General features: G+C 36.7%; 1 protein-coding gene across 3 annotated transcripts in view; it reads right to left on the bottom strand.

Annotated features, from left to right (window-relative positions):
• ADAMTSL1 (ADAMTS like 1) overlaps positions 1-22,161 on the bottom strand; it is a 381,058-nt gene that overhangs the window by 234,794 nt on the left and 124,103 nt on the right. For all 3 annotated transcript variants that reach the window (XM_079113153.1, XM_079113154.1, XM_079113152.1), the window contains exons 5-7: positions 20,905-21,031; positions 7,499-7,573; positions 3,923-4,080 (exon numbers count right to left, since the gene is read on the bottom strand). In XM_079113153.1, the coding sequence (XP_078969279.1) occupies positions 3,923-4,080; positions 7,499-7,573; positions 20,905-21,031 (360 nt within the window). The remainder of the gene's footprint in view (positions 1-3,922; positions 4,081-7,498; positions 7,574-20,904; positions 21,032-22,161) is intronic.

The raw sequence follows: 22,161 nt of genomic DNA, 5'->3' as shown, positions 1-22,161 counted from the left end.
GGGCTAGAGTTGTGGCTCAGTGGTAGAGTGCTTGCCTAGCATGCATGAGGCACTGAGTTTGATTCTTAGCTCCGCATATAAATAAATAAATAAAATAAAGGTCCATTGACAACTAAAAAAAATTTTTTTAAAATGTCCATACTACCTAAAGCAATCTACAGATTCAATGTAATTTCTATCCAATGACTTTTTTTTTTTTTTTTTTTTTTTTTACAGAAATAGAAAGAAAAAGTGTTGGCAAGAATAGAGAGAAAAAAGAACACTTGCACTATTCACTATTTAACCCTGAATGGCCAAAGCTGTCTTAATCCAAAATCAACAAAGCTGAAGATATCACGCTATTTTCAAATTCTACTACAAACCTATGGTAATCATACCAGCATGGGACTGGCATAAAAATAGAACAAAAGTACAGCATAGAGAACCCAGAAATTAATACAAGCCTTTATGGTCAATTAATATTTGATAAAGATGCCAAGAACACACAATGGAGGAAGGACAATCTCTTTAATAAATGGTGTCTGGACAACTGGCTATCTGTAGGCAGAAGAATGAAATCAGACTCTTCTCCCACACTCTACACAAAAATCAACTCATACACAAAACTCAGGACCTGAAGTATAGGCCCTGAAACTATAAAAATACGAGAAGAAAGCATTGGGAAAAGCTTCATGACACTGATCTGAACAATGATTTTTTGGATAAGACCTCAAAAGCAGCAAAAATAGAAAACATGGGATTATGTCAAATGAAAAAGTTTCTATACAGCAAATGAAACAATCACCAAAGCCAGGCACAGTGGTGCACACCTGTAAGCCCAGTAACTCGGGAGGCTGAGACAGAAGCATCCCAAGTTCCTTCTTATTAAAGAAGGAACTAATAAATTAAAATTTCTAAGTTTTTCTTCTTATTTTCTGAAATCATCCATCTCTTTTTCAAAGACATGAATTCACTTTAATTTTACATAATTTATCTTAAAATAAGGTTACATTTTTTTTTTTTTGACTCCTGATGATTTCTAGTGAACTCTTAAGAGAAAATATAGAATACTGAAGCAACATCGAATACTGAAAAGAGCTCTGGGCCAGAAGAAAAGAAGATGTGATTTCTAGCACTGGCTTACCATGGGTGTGAACTTGGGCCAGTCGCTCAACCTCCCTGAAGCTAAGTTTTCTGGTGGGTAAAACAGATGTCAGCATCTGCTGTTCTCAAACAATTTTCGTGTGCAAAATTCCTTATCCACCCAGCGCTTGCTAGAGCTCACTGGTCTCTTCTTATGGAGATATGAATACACATACAGAACACAGAATAGAGGATATTCAATGTAAACAGAAATTTGGGGTGAAGTTCTAGAATGCTTTTGGAAGAAGAAATCCTAAAGAACAAAACAGGAATTATGGAAGAGAATGCAAGAGGAAAAGAGAAGAGCATTCCAGGTAGAGAACACTGCATTTTACAAAGCCATTGAGTTGTGAGAAGGAGGGTGTGGGACATGAAGCTGCTAGCTGAAACAGGACAACATCAAAGGTGAGGGTGGAAGAGTAGGCAGAATCCAGATATCTAAACCAACAGGTGCTATGCTATGCATTTGCATTTAACTTCAGAGCAGTGAGTAGAGGTGAGGGACTATGAAGGATTATGAAAAGGGGAATTATGACTTTAGAAAACTCATTCCGAAGGCAACATACATAACAGATCAGAGGCTGGAAAATTATTCAGAGTCCATGGTATTAGCTCAGGTGAGAACATGGGAAGGCCTGACTAAGAGACAGTAAGAATGAAGAAGAAAGAATAATCCTGAGAGATGGTATGGAGGCAAACCACACAAGGTTTAATGTTTGATATAAAAGAAGGAGATATCAGAGTGAATCAAAGGTTTTGACTTGCCTGGATAGATAATGCATTTCTTATCTATAAGAGCTAGACAAGTTCAATTTTAAATATGTTGTGCTCATTGGGTCTATAGGATATCCAAGTAATAGTATGCAGAAGACAACTCGATACATGAAATGCACTTGACAGTGCTATGAACTATTAAAAAATGTATAATATTATTCAAATTCAATTCTGTATGAACCCTTCAAGGCCATTGGGGAAATTACTATGGTATACATGGTCTGTTCAACAGTACTCTAAGGACTGCAAAGAATAAAGATATATCTCACTTCTTTTCTGAATTTGCTTGCTTAACAGAAATAATTTAATTCCTAAAGCATAATTTCTATTATGAGCTGTCTCTAATGGTTTGTAGCTTCTTGTCCATGTCCATGTGGTTGGCATCTGGACTAGATTAAAAAGAGCTACCATGCATTTAGGCACAGAGGACAGAATTCTGCAACTCTTCTTCCATTCTGGTCTCACTGCCTATCACATTTTCCTGTATGCATTTTTACTTCCAGCTGCCATGGGGTCATCAAGTCTTAGCTTAAATCAAATGTCCTCTGGCTCCAAGTCCCATGATGAAAAAAAATTTATGGAGTCCTGGACACATTACAAGTTTTACAGCTTTACAGCTGAAATCCTTCAGGTCCTCCTGACCTACTGAAGCAAAAAATATGTTTTATTTTATTGTGATTCCCAAATGTTCTCCCAGTGTGTGCATTTTTCCAACAGAATGCGTATGTTGCTTCCAGCAATGTGTTTTATATTACCTTGAAGAGCAGGGAAGCTCTGATAGAAGGAAACAAGTTAGTCTTATTGCCAGGAAAAGAGAAAACAGAACTTGCCATTGCAAGCATGATTAGTGGACCAAACCTATGCCTGGGATAATCTGTTTGAATTTCTCTTCTGCTGAGGATACCTTATGAGTCAATGACCCTATCCTAATTGTTTAGAAAGTTTATATCTTCCAACCAATGACACACTGGGCTTCTTAGGTGGGGTCATTTTTATTGATAATATACATATATATATATATATATATGTGAATAGTAAACTAAACACACATATACATGTATGTATATGTATGTATACATATATATGTGTGTGTGTGTATATATATATATATATATATATACACACATAAAAGATATTCCTACAAGAACACAAATAATAATAGATGTTGGCGTGGATGTGGGGAAAAAGGCACCCTTTTACATTGCTGGTGGAGTTGCAAATTGGTGCAGCCACTCTGGAAAGCAGTATGGAGAATCCTAAGAAAACTTGGAACGGACCCACCTTTTGACCCAGTTATCCCACTCCTCGCTGACCTAAAATCAGCAAACTACAGTAACATAGCCACATCAATGTTTATAGCAGCTCAGTTCACAATAGCTAGATTGTGGAACCAACCTAGATGCCCTTCAACAGATGAATGGATAAAAAAAACTCTGGTGTATATATATATATATATATATATATATACTGGAATACTATTCAGCCATAAAGAAGAATAATATTATGGCATTTGCAAATAAATGGATGGAATTGGAGAATATCATGCTAAGTGAAAGCCAAGCCCAAAAAACCAAAGGCCAAATGTTTTCCCTGATAAGTGGAGGATGATATATAATGGGGGTAGGGGTGGGGAATGAGAGAATAATGGAGGAACTTTAGAATATGTAGAAGAAAATGAGAGGGGGGGGTATGAAAAATGGTGGAATGAGACAGACATCATTACCCTATGTACATGTATGATTACACAAATGGTATGAATCTGCGTCATGCACAAACAGAAATGAAATGATGTACCCCATTTGTGTACAATGAATCAAAATGCAGTCTGTAAAAAATTGAAAGCTAAAAAAATATATATATTCCTAAAAATAATATATTCTTATTAAGTCTAAGATGTAGCTAGCTCAATAACTTTGAATTAAACATTTCCTGAATAACAAACAGGCTTTCCAAATATATACCAAAACTTAAAGTCTTTCTCTCTCCTTGGATGTAGCTCGAAAATGAGATACCTAAGTGGGCTCACCTTGACAATGAAATCTGCTGTCAGTGGTCCAGCCATTCTTAGAATCTCTTTGTCCGGAAATTTCTGGAAGTCCACAGTAGAATTGTCCACAAGAAATGTGCCTGTAGAGCTGAGGCTGTTTTCACCTTTAGCCCCTTGGAGGGTTTTAGTTTCCAAATCTATGTAATCAGACACATGAAGAGGAGAGAGAGATGTTCCCAGGGCTACCACAGACCACATGCAAGCACAGTTCACATAACAAAGTTTTGAGTTATGGAAATTGTGATACAAATAAAATGTATAGGCATTTCTGGATCATATAGGAGTTTACACTGCAAATAAAATCATTTTAAAACTCGTTAGCCAAGCATTCAAGGCTCTTGTCACAAAAATACTTCAATTTTCCCAGATGACCTCCTGTGGGCATGCCACTCTATTGCAACCCTTTTTCTTTGACTAAACCATCTTCCATACACATCTTAGTGATTTCGGTTTGGATGTCCCTCAGCTTGGGACAGCCTCCACTTTTCTTTTTGTCCTATGAGATTGCAGGTACATCTCACAGTTGCCTCAGCATCTGTGTGGCTTTATATTCAGGCCTTAACTTGAGTTTCTTTATTCCTTCTGGGTGCTTAATTCATATATGCTATCGCTCAGGATGAAGACACTACACTGGCCAGGAGAAGTGGCACACACCTGTAATCCCAGGGGCTTGGGAGGCTAAGGCAGGAGGATCACAAATTCAAAGCCAGCTTCAACAACTTAATGAGGTCCTAAGCAACTTAGCAAGACCCTGTCTCAACATTTAAAAAAATAAATAAATAGAAAAGGTTGGGGATGTGGCTTAGTACTTAAGCTCCCCTGGGTTCAATTCCTGTTACCAAAAATAAGAAACAAACAAAACAAAACAGTAGTGGCTTCAGGACAGGGGCTATCATTTTATATTTTCTCTTTTAAAAACCATTTCTGATAACTTAATTCTGTGTTAAACACACAGGTGATATTTTATAAGTACATAATACAAAAAGAAAGCTTGATTCCTGTTGCATTTAAATCTGAAATTTGCCAATGATACAGTCTATGAAACATCATTTGTTGTAGGAAATCAGAGCATGCTAGGATGCTGTTGCTTGTGATGTGTATGCCAGAGAAGACTCTGTTCTCCTCTGACTGACAAGGGATCTACAGTAATTGTCTGGTATATGGAGAAAGATAGATGGATTAAGTCTAATGGTTTCCAAAACTCACACAAGAACCCTTGGCTTTGGCAGTGACTCTTCAACTGAAAGTCACAAGATTTGTGTGGAGCTACCCCAGCTTGGATCAGAATGGCTCCACTCTTCTATATTTTACTGATGGTTCTGAGTTAAAAACAATTTTAAGGGTTCTGGAGGTACTCAAGTACCGAAAGTATTTGTACTGTATTATTAGAGACATGGTCTTCTTCACATTCTCTAAGGAATACCAAACATGGAAAATGTTGGTGTTCAACTAAATGCACAGTGACTCTCTGATGGAGTCTGTGGAGTCTTTCTCACAGAGCATGTCAGGCTTGACCACCCTGCCCCAGGGTGGAGAGAACCCCACGGGACATAGGACCCCACAGGAGAACATCAAGGGGATGCTGGAATGGGGAATCAGAGCCATCAACAGAGGAGAGCAACCGTGCTCAATCTCCTTCCTCCAGTCTTTATTCCTCAAGCTGCCTTACGTGCAGTTGCAGAAATAGCTCCAGAACATGAATTAACATAGTTTTGGAAAAATCCTGGAGGTCTAGGCCTGAATCTGAACATCTGATTCAATTTTATGAAGAGGTCTCCCAGCTGTTCTTCTCCATGTACTTTTGATTAAAGATGAGCTGGGGCTGGACCAGATCACCTAGTCTTGTTCTGATCTGGCACTAAATATTTAAGGTTAGCCTCATATACTGAACCAGCTTCTGGGAGTGAAGGGCAAAAGAGCTATGCAGGAGAGATATTCTGCTGAGTTACATGCCAAGTGCAAACAAACAAACAAACAATAAAATGAAACAAAACAAAAAAACAGCTACATTCGCCAACAGCATATTTGTTGGGTGAAAAAATGAAAACAGATCACATTCTGCTTTTCATCATTTATGAATATTATCTGAGGCTTTACTATCAAGTCTTCAAGACAATGAAACCAAACAAGGACAATTCTTCAATTTCTTGGTGATTATGTAATCAGGAAACTTGGGAGATTAACACATTTATAAAAATCAATTTTCTTTTAAATCTTTTTCTGCAATGAGGAGTCATTCCCCCATTTAAGAGTGATGTCAGTCTGAATATTTTGTTTCAGTCTTTGTTCACTGCTCACAAAAATGCTGTTTCTGAGTGGGGTTGTTATACCATCAATTATCACTGTCCTGTTCTCAAGAGGAAAAACAAATCATTTGATTGCGAATAGTGTACATGAGTATATTCTCTTTGGCATGCAAATGCTATATCTGTAGTATTTGAATTAGAATTAGAAAAGAATTTGGATCAATATAAGGTGACTTATCAGTGCTTCTTGGTTTTGCTCAAACTGTACCTCATTTATTCTTTTCACATGACCCTTCATATCCTACCTCTTTGATGAAAAGTATTTATTTTTATTTTTAGAATACTAGAGTATGCTATATTAACTTTCACAGGCCCTGATTTGTCTTCCTCTTATTGATCTTTATAGTATGATTTTGTCCAATTGCTAAAAAATGCTTACTACCTAAATTGGCTTCATAGATGTGTGTGGGAGAAGAGAAGGAGAGAAGATGATAGATGTCTTTGTGGGACTCTAGGAACAATCAGACTAGAGATTAGGGGACTCAAGGGACCAAGTTAGGAGAAAGCCTTCAAGTGAAACCAAATTTCTTAGAAAATACTAGCATAATCTCTCCCACCTTCACCTTTGTTTATAGTCTATAATTTTCTGCTTATAATGTATAGATGTACATCTAAAAAGAACTAAGCAGTAATAAAGAAAATAATGTGGCTGTGCATTGCTGCCCTGGCATGACTAGAGATCAATTTTTGCTCAAACCTTGGAAGGGCCAAACTATCATTTGACCCTTGGTGTTCTAATTATCTTCTAAGCCTGAATTCCAATACAAAAAGGCCCTGGTTTAATAAAAAAGAGAGTTAATTATCCCACAATGGTTTTCTTTACATGCCACACTGTTAAGCTTGTTTGATAGTTCTGTATTTTTCTGGATTGATTAAGTAATGGAATTTAAGGTTAGGAAAAAAAGGAATGAAGGAGAGAAAGGAAGAGTTGGAAGGAGGAAGAAGATAGGAGATAAAAAAAAGAATGAGATGGATTAAACAGAAAGAAGAGCATAAGTATGCGCCTAACCCATGAACAACTCATTGGGACCATCTATTTTGTATTTTTCAGGATGACTGTAGCTACAAATAATTACCACAGAGGTTTCTGTCATCTCATCAGGTAGCCAAGAGATAAAAGTACTCAAAATATCATATTCTGATAGAGTGGAGAGATTTGTACTCCTGAGTTTTAATCCTTTCTGGAACAAAAATAAATAATAATGGCAAACATTCCCAGTCCCCAAAGGAAAACATTGGGTTTACTTACACAAGTGATCAGGTCCTTTGAGGACAAGGCGAATGTGTCTACTTCCATAGGGAATGGCCACCACGGTATCATCCACTAAAGAGAAACAAAGAAAAATCTTAAAGGCACATAATTTGACACAAAATTATTGACTGTCTCTTGTACAAAGGCAGTGACTTAACGTGACTTTTAAAAAATTAACAGTTGTTTTGTGTTTGAAATGAGAAATACAATATTTGGGCATTAAAAATTTTACCTTCTTCAAAATAAAATATGCCAGAGAAACCAGTCACTGGTTAACATAGTGGGAATTTGGCTTTTTAAAGAAAGTGTGAGTTTTGATATGTTAACATATTGATTTGAACATTTTCCTTTTTGATTTTGGAATTTGGTCTTGGACCATCAAATTTCCCTGGATTAAAGCATTTGTGTTGGATTTAAAAATATAAGTGAATTCTAAAGTTTGAAGGATGAATTTATTATGTCAGAATCTGGACTTCTCACTGGCAGTGTTCTGGAGGAACAGGAAAGATAAAAGGAGGTGAAAATATGATCATGTGCTTTAAACCCCTCAAGGGCAGAAGCCATGCCTCTAGTTGTTCCACCTAGTTCTTCATACTCTCCGCACCGAATACTGCATATTGTGAGAACTCCTTAAATGGTGGTTAGCATTTTTTGACATAAAACCTCTCTATTTTGAAATATTTTTTACAGTTGGCTGAATCACAGATCATCTTTATAATAGATTAATTCTCAGTTTCTTTAACAATTGAGCCTAAATTATTTATAGAAGCAGATTTTTAAAAAAAGATTAGAGGTACATTACAAGTTCCCCAATTATACCCCAGGCACTATCATTCAGAACTCCATTTGTGGCAATGACATATTTGCATGTCACTTCAGAGCTGCACTTTCACTTAAATCACGCCATTCTAGGATGAAGAAATGCAGCCTCTGAGAAGCACAATGAAGTCCAAGGTCAAATGGATAGAAAGGTATTTCAGAGGAGAAGAAGGGCCTATTCTTAGAAACTCACCAGCACATGCAGAAACTCTATGGGATTTTCTGTTCTTAATGAAACTTTCCAATATTTTAAATTATCATGCTTTCATGGGAACAATTTAGTTTAAATAAAAGAATCCCCAGAGTGACCCAATTCCTCTAAACCTTAACATTATCATCTTATTTTGGGGAGAATTTACATAGTGAATCTTAGAAGTTATCTAACTTCCCTGATTCTTGGTTTCCTTGTTTGTAAAACAAAGAATGCAACGATTACTTTATAATACTGTCACAAAAAGATATAAAGACAGATAGAGCTACATAGATGCAATGCCTGGAATATAGTAAGTATTCGGTACATTTTATTTTCCTCCCTCTTTTGCAAATCTCTTCCAAAATAGAGACTGAAAGAATTTAGGGTGTTTTTTAAATACACGGAGGACCCAAGCATATAACCCACTGATTGAAGAAAAAGAATCAGGTCTTAATTCCTGCCCTAAAGAAGTTACATTTATTGAGTTCGCTGCAATATTGAATATTCTACTCACAATACAACCTTATAGCTGTTTTTAATGTCATGCATTGTTGAAGAAAAGGCTGAATTCCAGAGAGCTAAGATTTTTGGTATATAAAAACAAAAAATGTAAGGGGGGAATATAGATGAGGAACTCAAAAATGTTCAAACTGGGCCCACAGAGCCTTAAATGCCTTGCATAAAGACATGAATTTTTAAGTTTGCAAAAGAGATTCAAAGCAGTGAAAACAATGGGATTTCTAGAAATAGAAAGTCTTTGTTTATCCACAGGTCAAATAAAGTGCAAGTAAATGGGAAGCTGTCTGGCCCGCAATGCTCAGCGGCAGTCTTCTGAACCCCACACAACTCGGGCGGCCTCATTCTTGCTTTGCTGAGAAGGAACACATTCCACACACTAAGGCATTAACCCTGGTTTTTGGCTGTTGTGGTAACATTTGTATGATCCAGGAAGATGATAGGGTTAGGAACCGAGAAGTTCGCGCAGGGAAGAGGGTAGGAAGGAGGAAGTAGATCAGGAAAAAAACAGAATATCTTCTGCTGCCCTCTGCACTTGCCTAGTCAGAGAAAAATGGAGTAACTCAGGCTGGTGCACACTTGAGCTTCTGTTGGAACACAGCACAGAAGGAGGAAGACTCACAGCCTACTCTTCTATTGAGAAAAGATCTGATGGACTCCTGGCAGACCATTAGAAAATTAATAAATTCATTACTTTATTCTACAAATAGTTTTAAATTGTGTTATGCTCCATCTTAGGAAATATGGATTTAAAGAAGACAACAAAACAAAACAAACAAGAAAACCCATTAGCCCTGCAAGGTGGTCCCTGAAAAAGGAATCTGAGGAAAAATATGTGGGGAAATCCTGCGTGCTATACCCTGCTCAGGAAAATTCCAAAAGTTTCTTAGGAGTCCTGAAACTATTTCACTCTGTTTAACCTAGGGTATATCCCGTATGTTAATCCAGATAATCTTTCTTATATATCAGCTGCTAATATCACTGGATATATCTCCAAGCATAATTTAGGAAATGATGCTCTTAATTTGAGAAAAAGCAAAATAGGAAAGAAAGTTAAAATTTTCATTTTCTGTATGCGGACAAAAAGCTGTTCTTTTTGAGTTGTATTTGTATTAAAATTGTCATCTTCGCTGATAAATTCTTGGTGATTTGGGACAGGGTGGGGGAATTCTTCTACTTGGTTTCTACTTCAGTGTTGTATACAAAGAGGTGTTTAAGAGATCCCAGACTGTTTGGGAGGCCAAGGAAGGAGGATCGAAAGTTTGAGGCTACCTTGGGGAACTTAGTGAGACCTTGTCTCAAAATTAAAAAAATGAAAAGGCTGGGGACACAGCTCTTTAAAAAACTATATTGACCAGGTTATACTTTTCTATATAGAACATTTTCTATTAGTTTTTATATTTTGCAATATGTGGATGTTCTATGTGAATATCAGAGAAAGGTGATAATGCTAAAATTTTGAAAAGACAGGATTTCCTATCCTAATGTCTGAGTTTATCTTATTTTTGGATATTGATAAATTCATGTTTTTAAAGAATCTTCTCTCTCAACCTTGGGGCTAATCCTTAATTTCATTTTTTAAAATGAAAGGGCCATTGTTGCTAATATAATTGGTTACATATAAAAAATTCTGAAGTTAATGAGGCAGGATTTAATGATATATTTTAAATCTACATGTCAATTTACTACCCCTGAAATACCAATAGTCAGGTGTGGCGGCACACACCTCTAACTAGCAACTTGGGAGGCTGAGACAGGAGTATCACAAGCTGAAGGCCAGCCTGGGCAACTTACTAAGACCCTATCTCAAAATAAAAATAAAAAGGAGAGGCAACTATGTGAGATGATGGATATGTTAATTTATGTGACCATAGTGATTTTTTCACCCTGTATATGTACATCAAAACATCATGTTGTGCATCTTAAATATACACAATAGTAAATAAATGCTTCTCACCACCCCCCCCAAAAAAAATAAATAAATAAAAGGCCTGTGACTATGTGGCTCAGTGGTAGAGCCCTCCTGGGTTCAATCCCCAGTGCTGTGTGTGTGTGTGTGTGTGTGTGTGTGTGTGTGTGTGTGTGTGTCCAATAAAATGAAGAGAGGCTAAACATTCCAGCCTTTCAATTCCTCATCCAGTTTATCAGTAATTGCATAATGGAGTATGTATGCTGCACAGGCCAAAAGATGATCTCTCCTTCCCCAACTGAAATTTTATACTTTTAGCTGCCTAATCCAAAAACTTTCATTTCATTTCATTCCAATTAATTCTTTAGAGAATCCTATTATCAAAACACCCCATTTTGGGCTGGGGAGATAGCTCAGCTGGTAGAGTGCTTGCCTTGCAAGCACAAGGCCCTGAGTTCGATCGCTGGTACCACAAAAAAAAAAAAAAAAAAAAAACATTTTATTGATTCTGAGAGGAACAACAGCTCATATTTTAACAAACATAAAATCAGAATATATCTCACAATGTAGTGCTTAAATTTCCTCTCACACAGACAGTAATTGGTTATGGTTTTCTGCCTACACAGGTGCTAACATCAAAACAACTAGTATCAAACTTGTGAAATGGGGCAGCTCAGAAGAAAATTCAAAAACAACAGAATATACTCATTTTACTCTCAGGAATCAAATGATTGTGGTGGTTGTAGGGAGATGAGAAATCAGAAGAGCTTAACATTTCCACAGATGGAGTCGAAAGCTGTTTAGTGCTACCTGATTTCAAAGGCGAGTTAAGAGCTCAGCACCAAGACTTCTGCCTCTGTGAAGTAACAAGGACCAGATTTACCATTCTGCCTGAAACAACCAAAAAGTCAAGACAAGATTACATGAAAGCAAGGATTTTATGATCCCGGACATCAGGCAAAAAGGACAGCAATTACTGAGATTCAGGGAACAAATGAAGTCCTAATATTGTCCTAGATTATTGCCTTGAGAATTTCCTGGCTGTGACTTTAGAAGTTCTATAGTAGAGGCTGATAGATTCCATGACTTGAGACAAAACTAAGAGTCCAATTAGACTTTGTGGAATGAAGTACCAGAGGAGAGAGTATACAAGAGAGAACTTGAAGATTGAAGATGATCCCCTTTATATATTTAGCAGCATACTGTTCAATCCATGGATATGAAGCAACTGCTTTCGGCTGGCAATAGAAATATAAAAGGAGGACACGGTGCTCACACAGGCCTGAGACTAGCATCTTGCCCTACCAGCCAGACTTAAAAACTCCATATATCATGGAGCACTGAGTACCTAGAAGGACTTTATCTCAGTGGAAGGACAGAAGTAAGTCTAGGCCAAACATGGCTTTGGTTCTACCTACCAAATTTTTAAGAACCCAAATGATCAAGTTCAAGTTGACTGTTCCCAGAACAAAGTTCAAAACTATTTATAGGAATACAAAAATATCTAGTACCCCAAAAAAAAAAAAAAAAAATTCATGGTGATTGGTATCCAGTCAAAAATTATCAGGCATATAAAGAAACAAATAAACATATATGTATGTATGTGTTGTATGTATGTGTATATATAGAGACTAAAGTGAAAAGTCAATCAATCAAAACACAGAATGGGACATTAAAATAGTCATTATGACTATATTCCATGTGTTAAATAAGTTAAGTGCTGCAAAATAAATCTTTAGGTCCACAAGATTTTGCTGGCAAATGCTACCAAACATTTAAAGAAGAAATAACATTGTTTTCATACAATCTTATCCAGAATACAGGAGATGAGATATTGTTTACCCACTCATTGGATAAGGCTAGTATTACGCTTGTACCAAAACCAAACAAAAACAGTACAAAAAAAGAATACTACAGGCCAGTATATCTCATGATTATAGGTATGAAAAACCCTCTCCAAAAATGTGGGCAAATTAAGACAGCAATCTAGATACAGAACAGCAATGACTAAGAAGAGTTTATCTCAGGACTCATTTATCCCAGTTTATCACTATGACCAAATGGGGTTTATCCCTGGAATGGAAGGTTGTTCCTTTATTTGAAAACCAACTAATGCAATACATCAAAATAAAAAACTGAAAAAGAGAATCACATGATCATCACTTGAGGCAAAGAGAGAATTTGATAAAATTCAACATCATGATAATAACTCAGTAAACTAGGACAAGAGGTGAACTTCCTCAATCCCTAAAGAGTATTTACAAAAACTTGCAATCAACATCATATTCACTGTTGAGAAATGAAATGCTTTCCTTTTAGGATTGAATCAATATGCCATTCCAACTATCCTGTTCACTATTGTATTCCATGCCCTGCCAGTACAATAATGCCAGAAAAAAAAAAAGAAATTAGTGACTTAAAAATTGAAAAAAAAAAAAAAAAAAGAAGCAAAATGGTCCTTATTTGTGAACAATATGATTGTTTAAGTAGAAACTCACAGAAACCTACAAAAATCTCTTAGAACTATTATGTGAGTTTAGCAAATTTGCAAAGTACATAGCCCACACACAAAAATCAATCAAGTTTTTATAAACCAGCAATATATAATCAGAATGGAAATAAGAAATATAATGACATTTGCAACAGCTAAAAAAAAGTATAAGAGGTATAAGTCTAACTAAAGTATAAAGGATCTGTATGCTGAAAAGTAATGGGGGATAATGAAGGAAATCAAAGATGACCTATGTAAATGGACAGACAAGAAGTCCTCATAGGTTGAATGACTTAACATAGTAAAGAAGTCAATTATTCCCCTCCCTGCCAAATCAATCTGTAGAATCCTAATCAAAATTCTGAAGAGATTTTTTTGTGTGACTATGGGTAAGCAGACTATAGGATTTATACAAAAAGGCAAAGAAGCAGAATTGAATACCAAAAATTAGTTCAAAAACAAAAATGAAGTTTTAGAAATTCTACACCTGATTTGAAGATTTACTTTAAAATATAGTAACCAACAAAATGCAGCATTGGTGAAAAGACAGATACATATATACCAAAATAGAGAGTCCAGATATAGATGCACAGAAATGACCAATGGAATTTAGACAAAGATTTCAAGGTAATTCAGGGGGAAGAAAGGAGGTCTTTTCAACAAATGGTGCTGGAAGAATTGGGCATCTCTCTCTCTCACACATACACACACACACATGCAATCAACCTAGATATAAACCTTATACCTTACATAAAAAGAACTGAAAATAGGTCATAGATCTAAAGGTAAAAATGTTAAACTATGATACTTTCAGAAGAAAACATAGGAGAAAGTCTTTGTGACCTCAGGTTAGTCAAGAAGTTACTGGACATGACATTAATAGCCTAATCCATGAAAGAAAAATTTGATAGCTTGGTCTTCATCTAAATAAAGCCTTTTTATTCTATGGAAGATGATAAGTAATTTGGGGGAAGAAAGCTACAGACTGAGAGTATTTTGAAATCACATACAAAACAAAGAACTTATACCTAGAATATATAAAGAAGTCTCAAAACTCAACAGTACAACCTATTTTTAAAGCAAACAGCTTGTTTTTTTTAAGGGAGCAAAAGGCTGGGCATGGTGGTGCACACTTGTAATCTCAGCTACTTGGGAGGCTGAGGCAAGAGAATCTAAAGTTTGAAGCCAGCCTGGGCACTTAAGTGAGATCTGTTTCAAAATAAAATAAAATAAAAGGGACTGGGGATGTAGCTCATTGGTAGAGCACTCCTGGGTTTAGTCTCCAGTACCAAAACAAAATGAAATCCAAAAGACTTGAATTGACACTATACCAAAGAGTAAATAAGCCCATGTATGCTAGATTGAATAATACGTCTTCCATCAGAGATGACCATGATTTAATGAGCATGCTATGTCACATGCCAAGGTATTAAGGTTGCTGATGGAATTAAGATTTCTTACCAGATAACTCTGAAATAAAATGAGTGTCCTGGACTATCTGAATGGACTTGATGGAATCAAAACATTCTCAATATAGAAGAGGGAAGCGGAAGAAGACATTAGAGTCAGAGAGAAACCTTAAGATGCTATGTTGCTGGTTTGAAGATACCTTGGTGCACATATGGTCTTCAGAAGGTGGAAAATCAAAATAGAAGAAAATGGATTCTTCCTCAAGGCTTCTAGAAGGAACACAGGACTGCTAACAGCTTGACTTTAGCACAATGAATCCCCTTTTGAACTTCTGACTCTCAAGTATTATAAAAGAATAAATTTGTGTTGCTTTAAGTCATTAGGTTTATGCTAATTTGCTACAGTAGTAATTGTAAACCCAGTAAAACATGAAAGATACTCAGTATCATTAGACCTCAGGAAAATGCAAATTAAAACAATGGTGAGATACCACTACATACCAATTATAATGGCTAAAAATGAAAAATACCAACAATATCAAGTGATGGCAAGAATGCAGAACAAGTGAAATTCTTATGCACTGCTGTTGGAAATGAAAAATAGTAAGCCACTCTGGAAAAAAATTGGCAATTTCTTAAAATGTGAAATATACACCTACCGTATGATCTGGCCATCCTACTCCTAGGAATTTATCCTAGAGAAATCAAAGTGTATGTCCATATGTGAATGCTCATAAGGGCTTTATTTATAAAAAAGCCTCAATGTGGAAACAACCCAACTGTCCATCAACAGATGGGAAAACAAATTGTGGTATGTCTACCTGATGGGAATTATTGCTCAGCAATAAAATAAAATGAACTATTGATACATACTGAAATATTAATGAATCTCAAAATAATTATTAAGAAATAAAAGAAACCAGCCAGAAACAAGTGTGTACTGTATAAATTCAATTATAGCAAACTCCAGAAATGCAATCAGATCTGTAGTGACAGAAGAACATCTGTGGTTACCATGGGGCTGGTGGAGAAAGAAGCAGGAAGGATTACAAGGAACACAAGAAAATTTTTAGATGATGGATATGTTTATGACCTTGGTCATGGGGATGGTTGCACAGGTGTGGACATGTATCAAAACTTACCTCACTATAAAATTATGGCATTTGCAGGTAAATGGATGAAGTTGGAGAAAATCATGCTAAGTGAAATAAGTCAAGCTCAAAAAACCAAAGGCTGAATTTTTTCTCTGATAAGTGGATGATGATACATAACGGGGGGGGGGTGTTTCTAGGGGGGCAAGAGAAGAATGGAGGAACTTTGGATGGTGTAGAGGGGAAAATGGGATGGGAGTGGGTGGGGAAGGAAAAATAGTAGAATGTGACAGACCATACAACCCTATGTATATATATGATTACATGAATGTTGTGAATCTACATCGTGTACAACCATAGAAATGACAAGTTGTAACCCATCTGTGTACAATGAATCAAAATGCAGTTTGTAAAAATAAAAATTTAAAAAAAAAAGTCCCTCATAGGGTTCAGGGAAAAAACGGAAAAAAAAAACTTACCACTTACCACATTATACATTTTAAATATGCTGTTCATTAAATGTTAAGTATAGCTCAATAAATTGTATTTTTTTTTTTAAAGGGGCCAGTATCAAAACATTTGATTTCTTTTGTGGATTCTTTTCAAAATTCTCTATCACCAGAGCTCCTGATGATGTTCAAAATCAAAAGTGATTTAAAAGAGTTGTTTGAGAAAAAGCCTTAGTTTTACTTCTCAACTTATTTCAGTTGTATTTTACTTTTTGTGTGTGCAAGGGTAACAGACGATTAAAAATGTTTCTAAATTTAAAATAGATCTTCTAAAAACTTTGAAGTAAAAATCCTAAGTGATCAGAAAGCACTGAGTCATAGTTTCTTAGTTTCCATGGTAGCTTTTTATCTCCTGTGGCACATAAAATAATGGTTCATCTTGCAATCAGTGATGTCTTAGATTCAAAGAAATACAGTATATCCACTAGACCACTTTTAATCCCTTCCACAGTTACTGGTCCAGCCATCATCATTGGTGCCCTGACCTGCCATAGTAGCTTCCTATCTCCACTATGGTCTACTCTCAACATGGGTGGAGTGAGCCCTTAAAAAAATAAATCAAGAGGACTCAATCCCTTGCTCAAAATCCTCCATGACTTCTCTCATTCAGAATAAAAGTCAAAGTCCTTATACGACTCTGCAATGCCCAGGCTACTCTTCACCCACCTCACGACCTTCTTGTCTTCATAATTTCCTTTAGTCTTTTTGAAACTCAACCTTCACTGTAATCACATCAGCTTCTTTGTTCTTTGTGAAACATGTCACAAATGTACATATGCAGGACCTTTGTATTTGCTTTTTCTCTTCCCCATGACTTTTGCATTATAACCTCCTCATCCTCCATCAAATCCTGTTCAAATGCTTTCTTATCAATGAGTCATTTCCTTAGTAGCCTATTAAAATGGCAACTCCACTCCAACACTCCTGGCTAGCAGCCCATCCCCATTTCATGTGCTTCTCCCTGCTTTACTTTTTCTGTAGTTCCTACACCTTGTGACATTTCCTACACCATATGCGTTTTATTTATGTTTCATCATTCGGCCCCTCATACTAGTACATGCACAAAAGGATTTTTGTCCATTTTGTTTTTTACTGAGTTTCCAGCACCTAGAACAGTTCCTAAGCACATAGCAGGTACCCAGTAAGTACTTGCTTTTGAACAAACGAATATATATCCTTGAGTGGCTTGTGGTTATGGCCTGAAGCATCCAGGTACATGGTAGAAATTTCTTTACTGCTTTGTGCTGTCTTAAAAAAATCATATGTATTTTGTACTTACAGGGACCTGTTTTATTATTAATAACTACCAGAGTAATAGCCCAGGAATATGTTAGCCCATAGCCATTATAAATCAGCATGAGTTACAGTCTGAGTAGCATATCCTTGATTATTAGAGATTCATTATATCTGGATATAAATTTGTTTATCCTGCCTTTGCCACTTAAGAAAGGTAGAAAGAGAGAGTTTTAGGATTTCCAGGTGGTTTCAAAACATTAAGAGAGGTCTGCAAAGTTGTAAGCAAATTGATAGCAAATAGGCTGACTCTAGAACTGAGTACTTTCTAAGTGTATTTGGAAGACATAATATGGTAAAAGTTAATAAAACTTGTGGGAAAATAAATGTTTAAATTTTAAGAAGCAAAAGCAAGGTCATGTTAACAAATTGATTCTTTTTTGTAATTAGGCTGGGTAGTCTAGAAGTAACCAGAAAAAAAAAATGTAAAGATAGTCTTGTACTTTAAAAAAGGGGGAAGAGCCTTGATTTTTCTTTATTTCCATGATCTGTATTTGTGATAAGCAACTGTAATGTCCTTTCATACAAAGATGGTTTCTTTTTTCTTCACCAGTAAATGGTAGTCATTTGATAAGTCCCTTTGACTTTTCTTTTTCCTTCTGGTATTTTCTACCTTAGTCTTTCTTCACTCTTCTGTTTTTTCTTTCTTCCCATGAATCTTGATAACATAAGAAAAAAAAAAAAAAAAAAAAAAGAATCCTTGGATATAAATTTAGAAAGAAAATGAGTTCAATGTGGGGAATCCAAACACTAGGAATTTGAAAAGAGCATGTGGCTGGCTTATGGCTCCTTTTGGCAGAACTTGAGGAGAGACCTGGCAGAACTCCTCCAGACCCTCAGGGGTGGAGCACAGCTCACCTGGCCAGCACACTGGGTCCTGCAGAGCAGCCTAATCTTCCCTGCCTGTGGGCTGTCTCGCAGTCTGTAAATACAGGGTAGAAGATTCTTCTGGGGTGGAGAAAACATAAGTGAGGTGGTTTGGTCAGCATCTGCTATAGATTGTGGTGAGGTGTATGCACAGGCTGGGCTTTATTGATATAAATCATTTTGTCATGAGGCATCATCAGTGCTAAGGTAAAAGAATCAATTGCATTTTGTCATTATGTGCAATCATCAGATTGTGTGTTATATAATTTATCCACTGTCGGTCTTGAATAGAGCACTTTTCATTGATGTATTTGTTTGCAGACCTGAACTTGACATATGGCTCCCCAATTTGTTTCATGTTTTTCTTTAAGAATTTCTCCACCTTTGTTACACCTTTGTGATTCAGGGCCCAGGGGTCACAAGTCACTCCCTAATAGGAAGACAAGAAGAATGTCAACTGGATCAATGTTCTGGCTCTTCTGTGAAAACAGAAAGGTAGAAGGGGGCATGAGAGTACAGAAGGATCCCCACCAGGAAAACACACAGTCAGAGGTCACCAGACAGTAGTTACTACACATACGTGTCATTCCCCTCTGTGCCTGTGGTTATTCCTAGAAAATGAGCACTGACTCTATTTTGTGAAGAATAGATTTTAATTTTTCCAGCATTCTGTAAGTCACTTCTTCCTTCCTTCCTTCCTTTCTTTCTTTCTTTCTTTCTTTCTTTCTTTCTTTCTTTCTTTCTTTCTTTCTTTCTTTCTTTCTCTCTATCTTTCTCTTTCTTTCTTTCTCCTCCTCCTCCTCCTCCTCCTTCTTCTTCTGTTGATGGACTTTTATTTTATTTATTTATTATTTATATGAGGTGCTGAAAATTGAACCCAGTGTCTCACACATGCTAGGCAAGTGCTCTACCACTGAGCTACTTGGTCAAAAGGGTCACCTTTTCAATGTAATTGTTTCATTAAATATCCAACCACAGCTTCAGAGATGAATCCAAGAATTATGCCTTTATTCATTTCTGGTTTCTATCTTCAAACTTCTTTAATTTTTCATCTTATAAAAGTTACAACACATTACCAGAGAAAAATCTGACCTGAATGTACTGTAATAAGGTCTAAGTTACCTCATCCTCCTTTCTGCCTGCCAGTCTTTTTAATTTTTAATGTTTTATAGAATTATATTTTTCACTACTTCTGGGGAGTTGAAAGGTGGAGAGTTCCTGAAACTGGTGCTTCCGATTTTTTTTCCTGTGTTGAAGGTCCCTGGTCTGTCTTCTTGCTCCGTCTCCACCAGGCCCACCCTTTTTGGCAAGTCGCCTTAGGACTTCTCTGAATAGCTCTCCAGTGCATCCCAGAACAATTGCATTTACCTTCCTTCTTGACCTCCAAGTCCATTTAAAGCCACAAACTCACCTTAAGCCAATTGTTCTCCTCCAACAAATCGACAAGTAAGGAGAACAAAACCATACTGAGCACAAAGATATTCATTCTCATTTCCTGAGCTAGAGAAGACATGTGGAAAGAGATCCTGAATCGCAGATCTATTGAAGGATTCTGGATAAAGATAATATCTGGAGACAGTAGGCCAAACAAGGATAAAATAATACTGAACATGTATGTCCTTGAGTTATCAGAGTGGTCTTATCTGGATCTTTATAGCTCTGTGACTCTAAGAAAGTCACATAATCTAGTTAGGCTTCAGTCATCTTATCCACCCCATGGAAATTAATACTACCTTGCTCTTCTGGTTGTTATAAAGATTAACTGAGATGATCAGGTAAAATTCTCAGCACATGCATATGTATTAAGCCCATATTTGCTGGTGGAGAGAATTCAGGGCATAAAGATCAATAAAGGGCTTCACATAATTACTGCCAGGTATTAATTCTGAAAGGCCCTGTGTTAGCACTGACCCAAGGTCACTTGGTAGATGAAGATCATGTGATTTCACAGTCTTGGCAGTGGAGGGGTGCCTGTCTTCCCACTCTGCTATATGCCAGGCAGGAGCTGAAATGTAGCCCATCCTTGCACTGAGTGAAAGATTCCATGTTTGCACAGTGAGTGTCTTTAGATGCATGTCTAATTCACTCCTGTTGAACCTCAGAAGGAAAGAGTTCCTCCCTGAGGTTGCAAACAGTGACCTAACTTGGACCCATTTAAAATGATCCACAAAGTGAGAATATGAAGCTATCCTCAGCATTTTCAAATTCTTCTCCACTTTAGTGGGGGTGTTATTTCCCTGGTTGCTCAGGGAACAACCAGCCAAGATAGCAAATCCAAAGACTGTCCCATCTCTGTAGTGTCTTACATTTAGTTGCAGACAGCTGGGATTTATATTGCCCTCGGACCAGCCGGCAGGTGGACCCATCTCCATTGCAGACCCCACAGTTATCTTCCTTGACAGTGCTTCCCAGCTGGTGGTCACAGCCAACGATCTAACAAGAGAGAGAGAGATGTCATTCAACCAGGCTGCTCCCAATGCTGGGATCCACGTAAGGTCAATCATCATCAAGTGACCCTCCCTTTATCTCTAGAGGGCCCAAAACATACTTTCTGTGAAGGGAACTGAGATGAAACAGTTTGAACCAAGCTAAGAAAGAAAAAAAATGTAACATGGGTAAAGATATTTTTATAGTTCAAGTATATAAAGAGAAAGAAGGTAGAAGGAAGAGATGGGAAAAGAAAGGGATTGGGAGAAAGTAAAGAAGAACTATTTATATGACAAACTTAATTAAAAAATATTTCCCAGTGTCAATAATTATGATCGGCTGAAATGGCAAAATATCCAGTCACGGGGTAAGCAGCAAGAAGCACTTTCTGAATAATCTGCATGTTCTCTGTCCCTTAGAATGTAAGTTACATAAGGGTAGGGGTCCTATGTAGGGCGTAGTGATATATTCCAAGCAATTGGAACAGTGTTTAGTGGACTGTAGATTAATAAAGTGTTGCTGAATGAGAATGAAGATACTTTCTTTTCTAGCTAGCATTTCAGCTAAGAAAAAAGAGACAGAACCAGCTATCAGACACAAAGTCCGTGAATTTTTATGGAGAAACTGGAGGGTTGGTATAGAGGGTGACAGAGCCTGTTCCTTGCCTGGGCTGCTCCTGTACCAAACACGATAAAAATATGTCATTTATTCTCACAGTGATTGTTTAAGATATCCCCATCTTATACTTGAGGACATTAATCTTGCTCAAGGTCATTTGGCTAGTAAGCAGCCAGGTTCTAAAAGCTTCTCATAATGATTTATGCTTAGTCAAACTTAGACTTGATAAAGTCACAAGCCTTTACAAAATGAGTGGGCAAACTTATTTGTATCTTTACTCTTTTCTTTCCAATGTTTGATTTTTAAAACTATCAAATACAGCCAGGAGAAGTGGTGCATGGTTATAATCTCAGTTATATAGGAGGTCCAGCTATGGAAACTTAGTAATACCCTGTCTCAAAATGAAAAATTATAAAGGACTGGGAATATAGCTCAGTGGTAGAGCATCTCTGGGTTCAATTCCCAGTACCACCACAAACAAACAAACAAACAAGAATCAACTCCAAATTATACCAGGT

The sequence above is a fragment of the Sciurus vulgaris genome (assembly GCF_902686455.1).
Source record: "Sciurus vulgaris genome assembly, chromosome: 15".
NCBI lineage: Eukaryota > Metazoa > Chordata > Mammalia > Rodentia > Sciuridae > Sciurus > Sciurus vulgaris.
The sequence above is the reverse complement of the archived record's forward strand: the minus strand, read 5'-3'. Positions and strand labels throughout refer to the sequence as shown.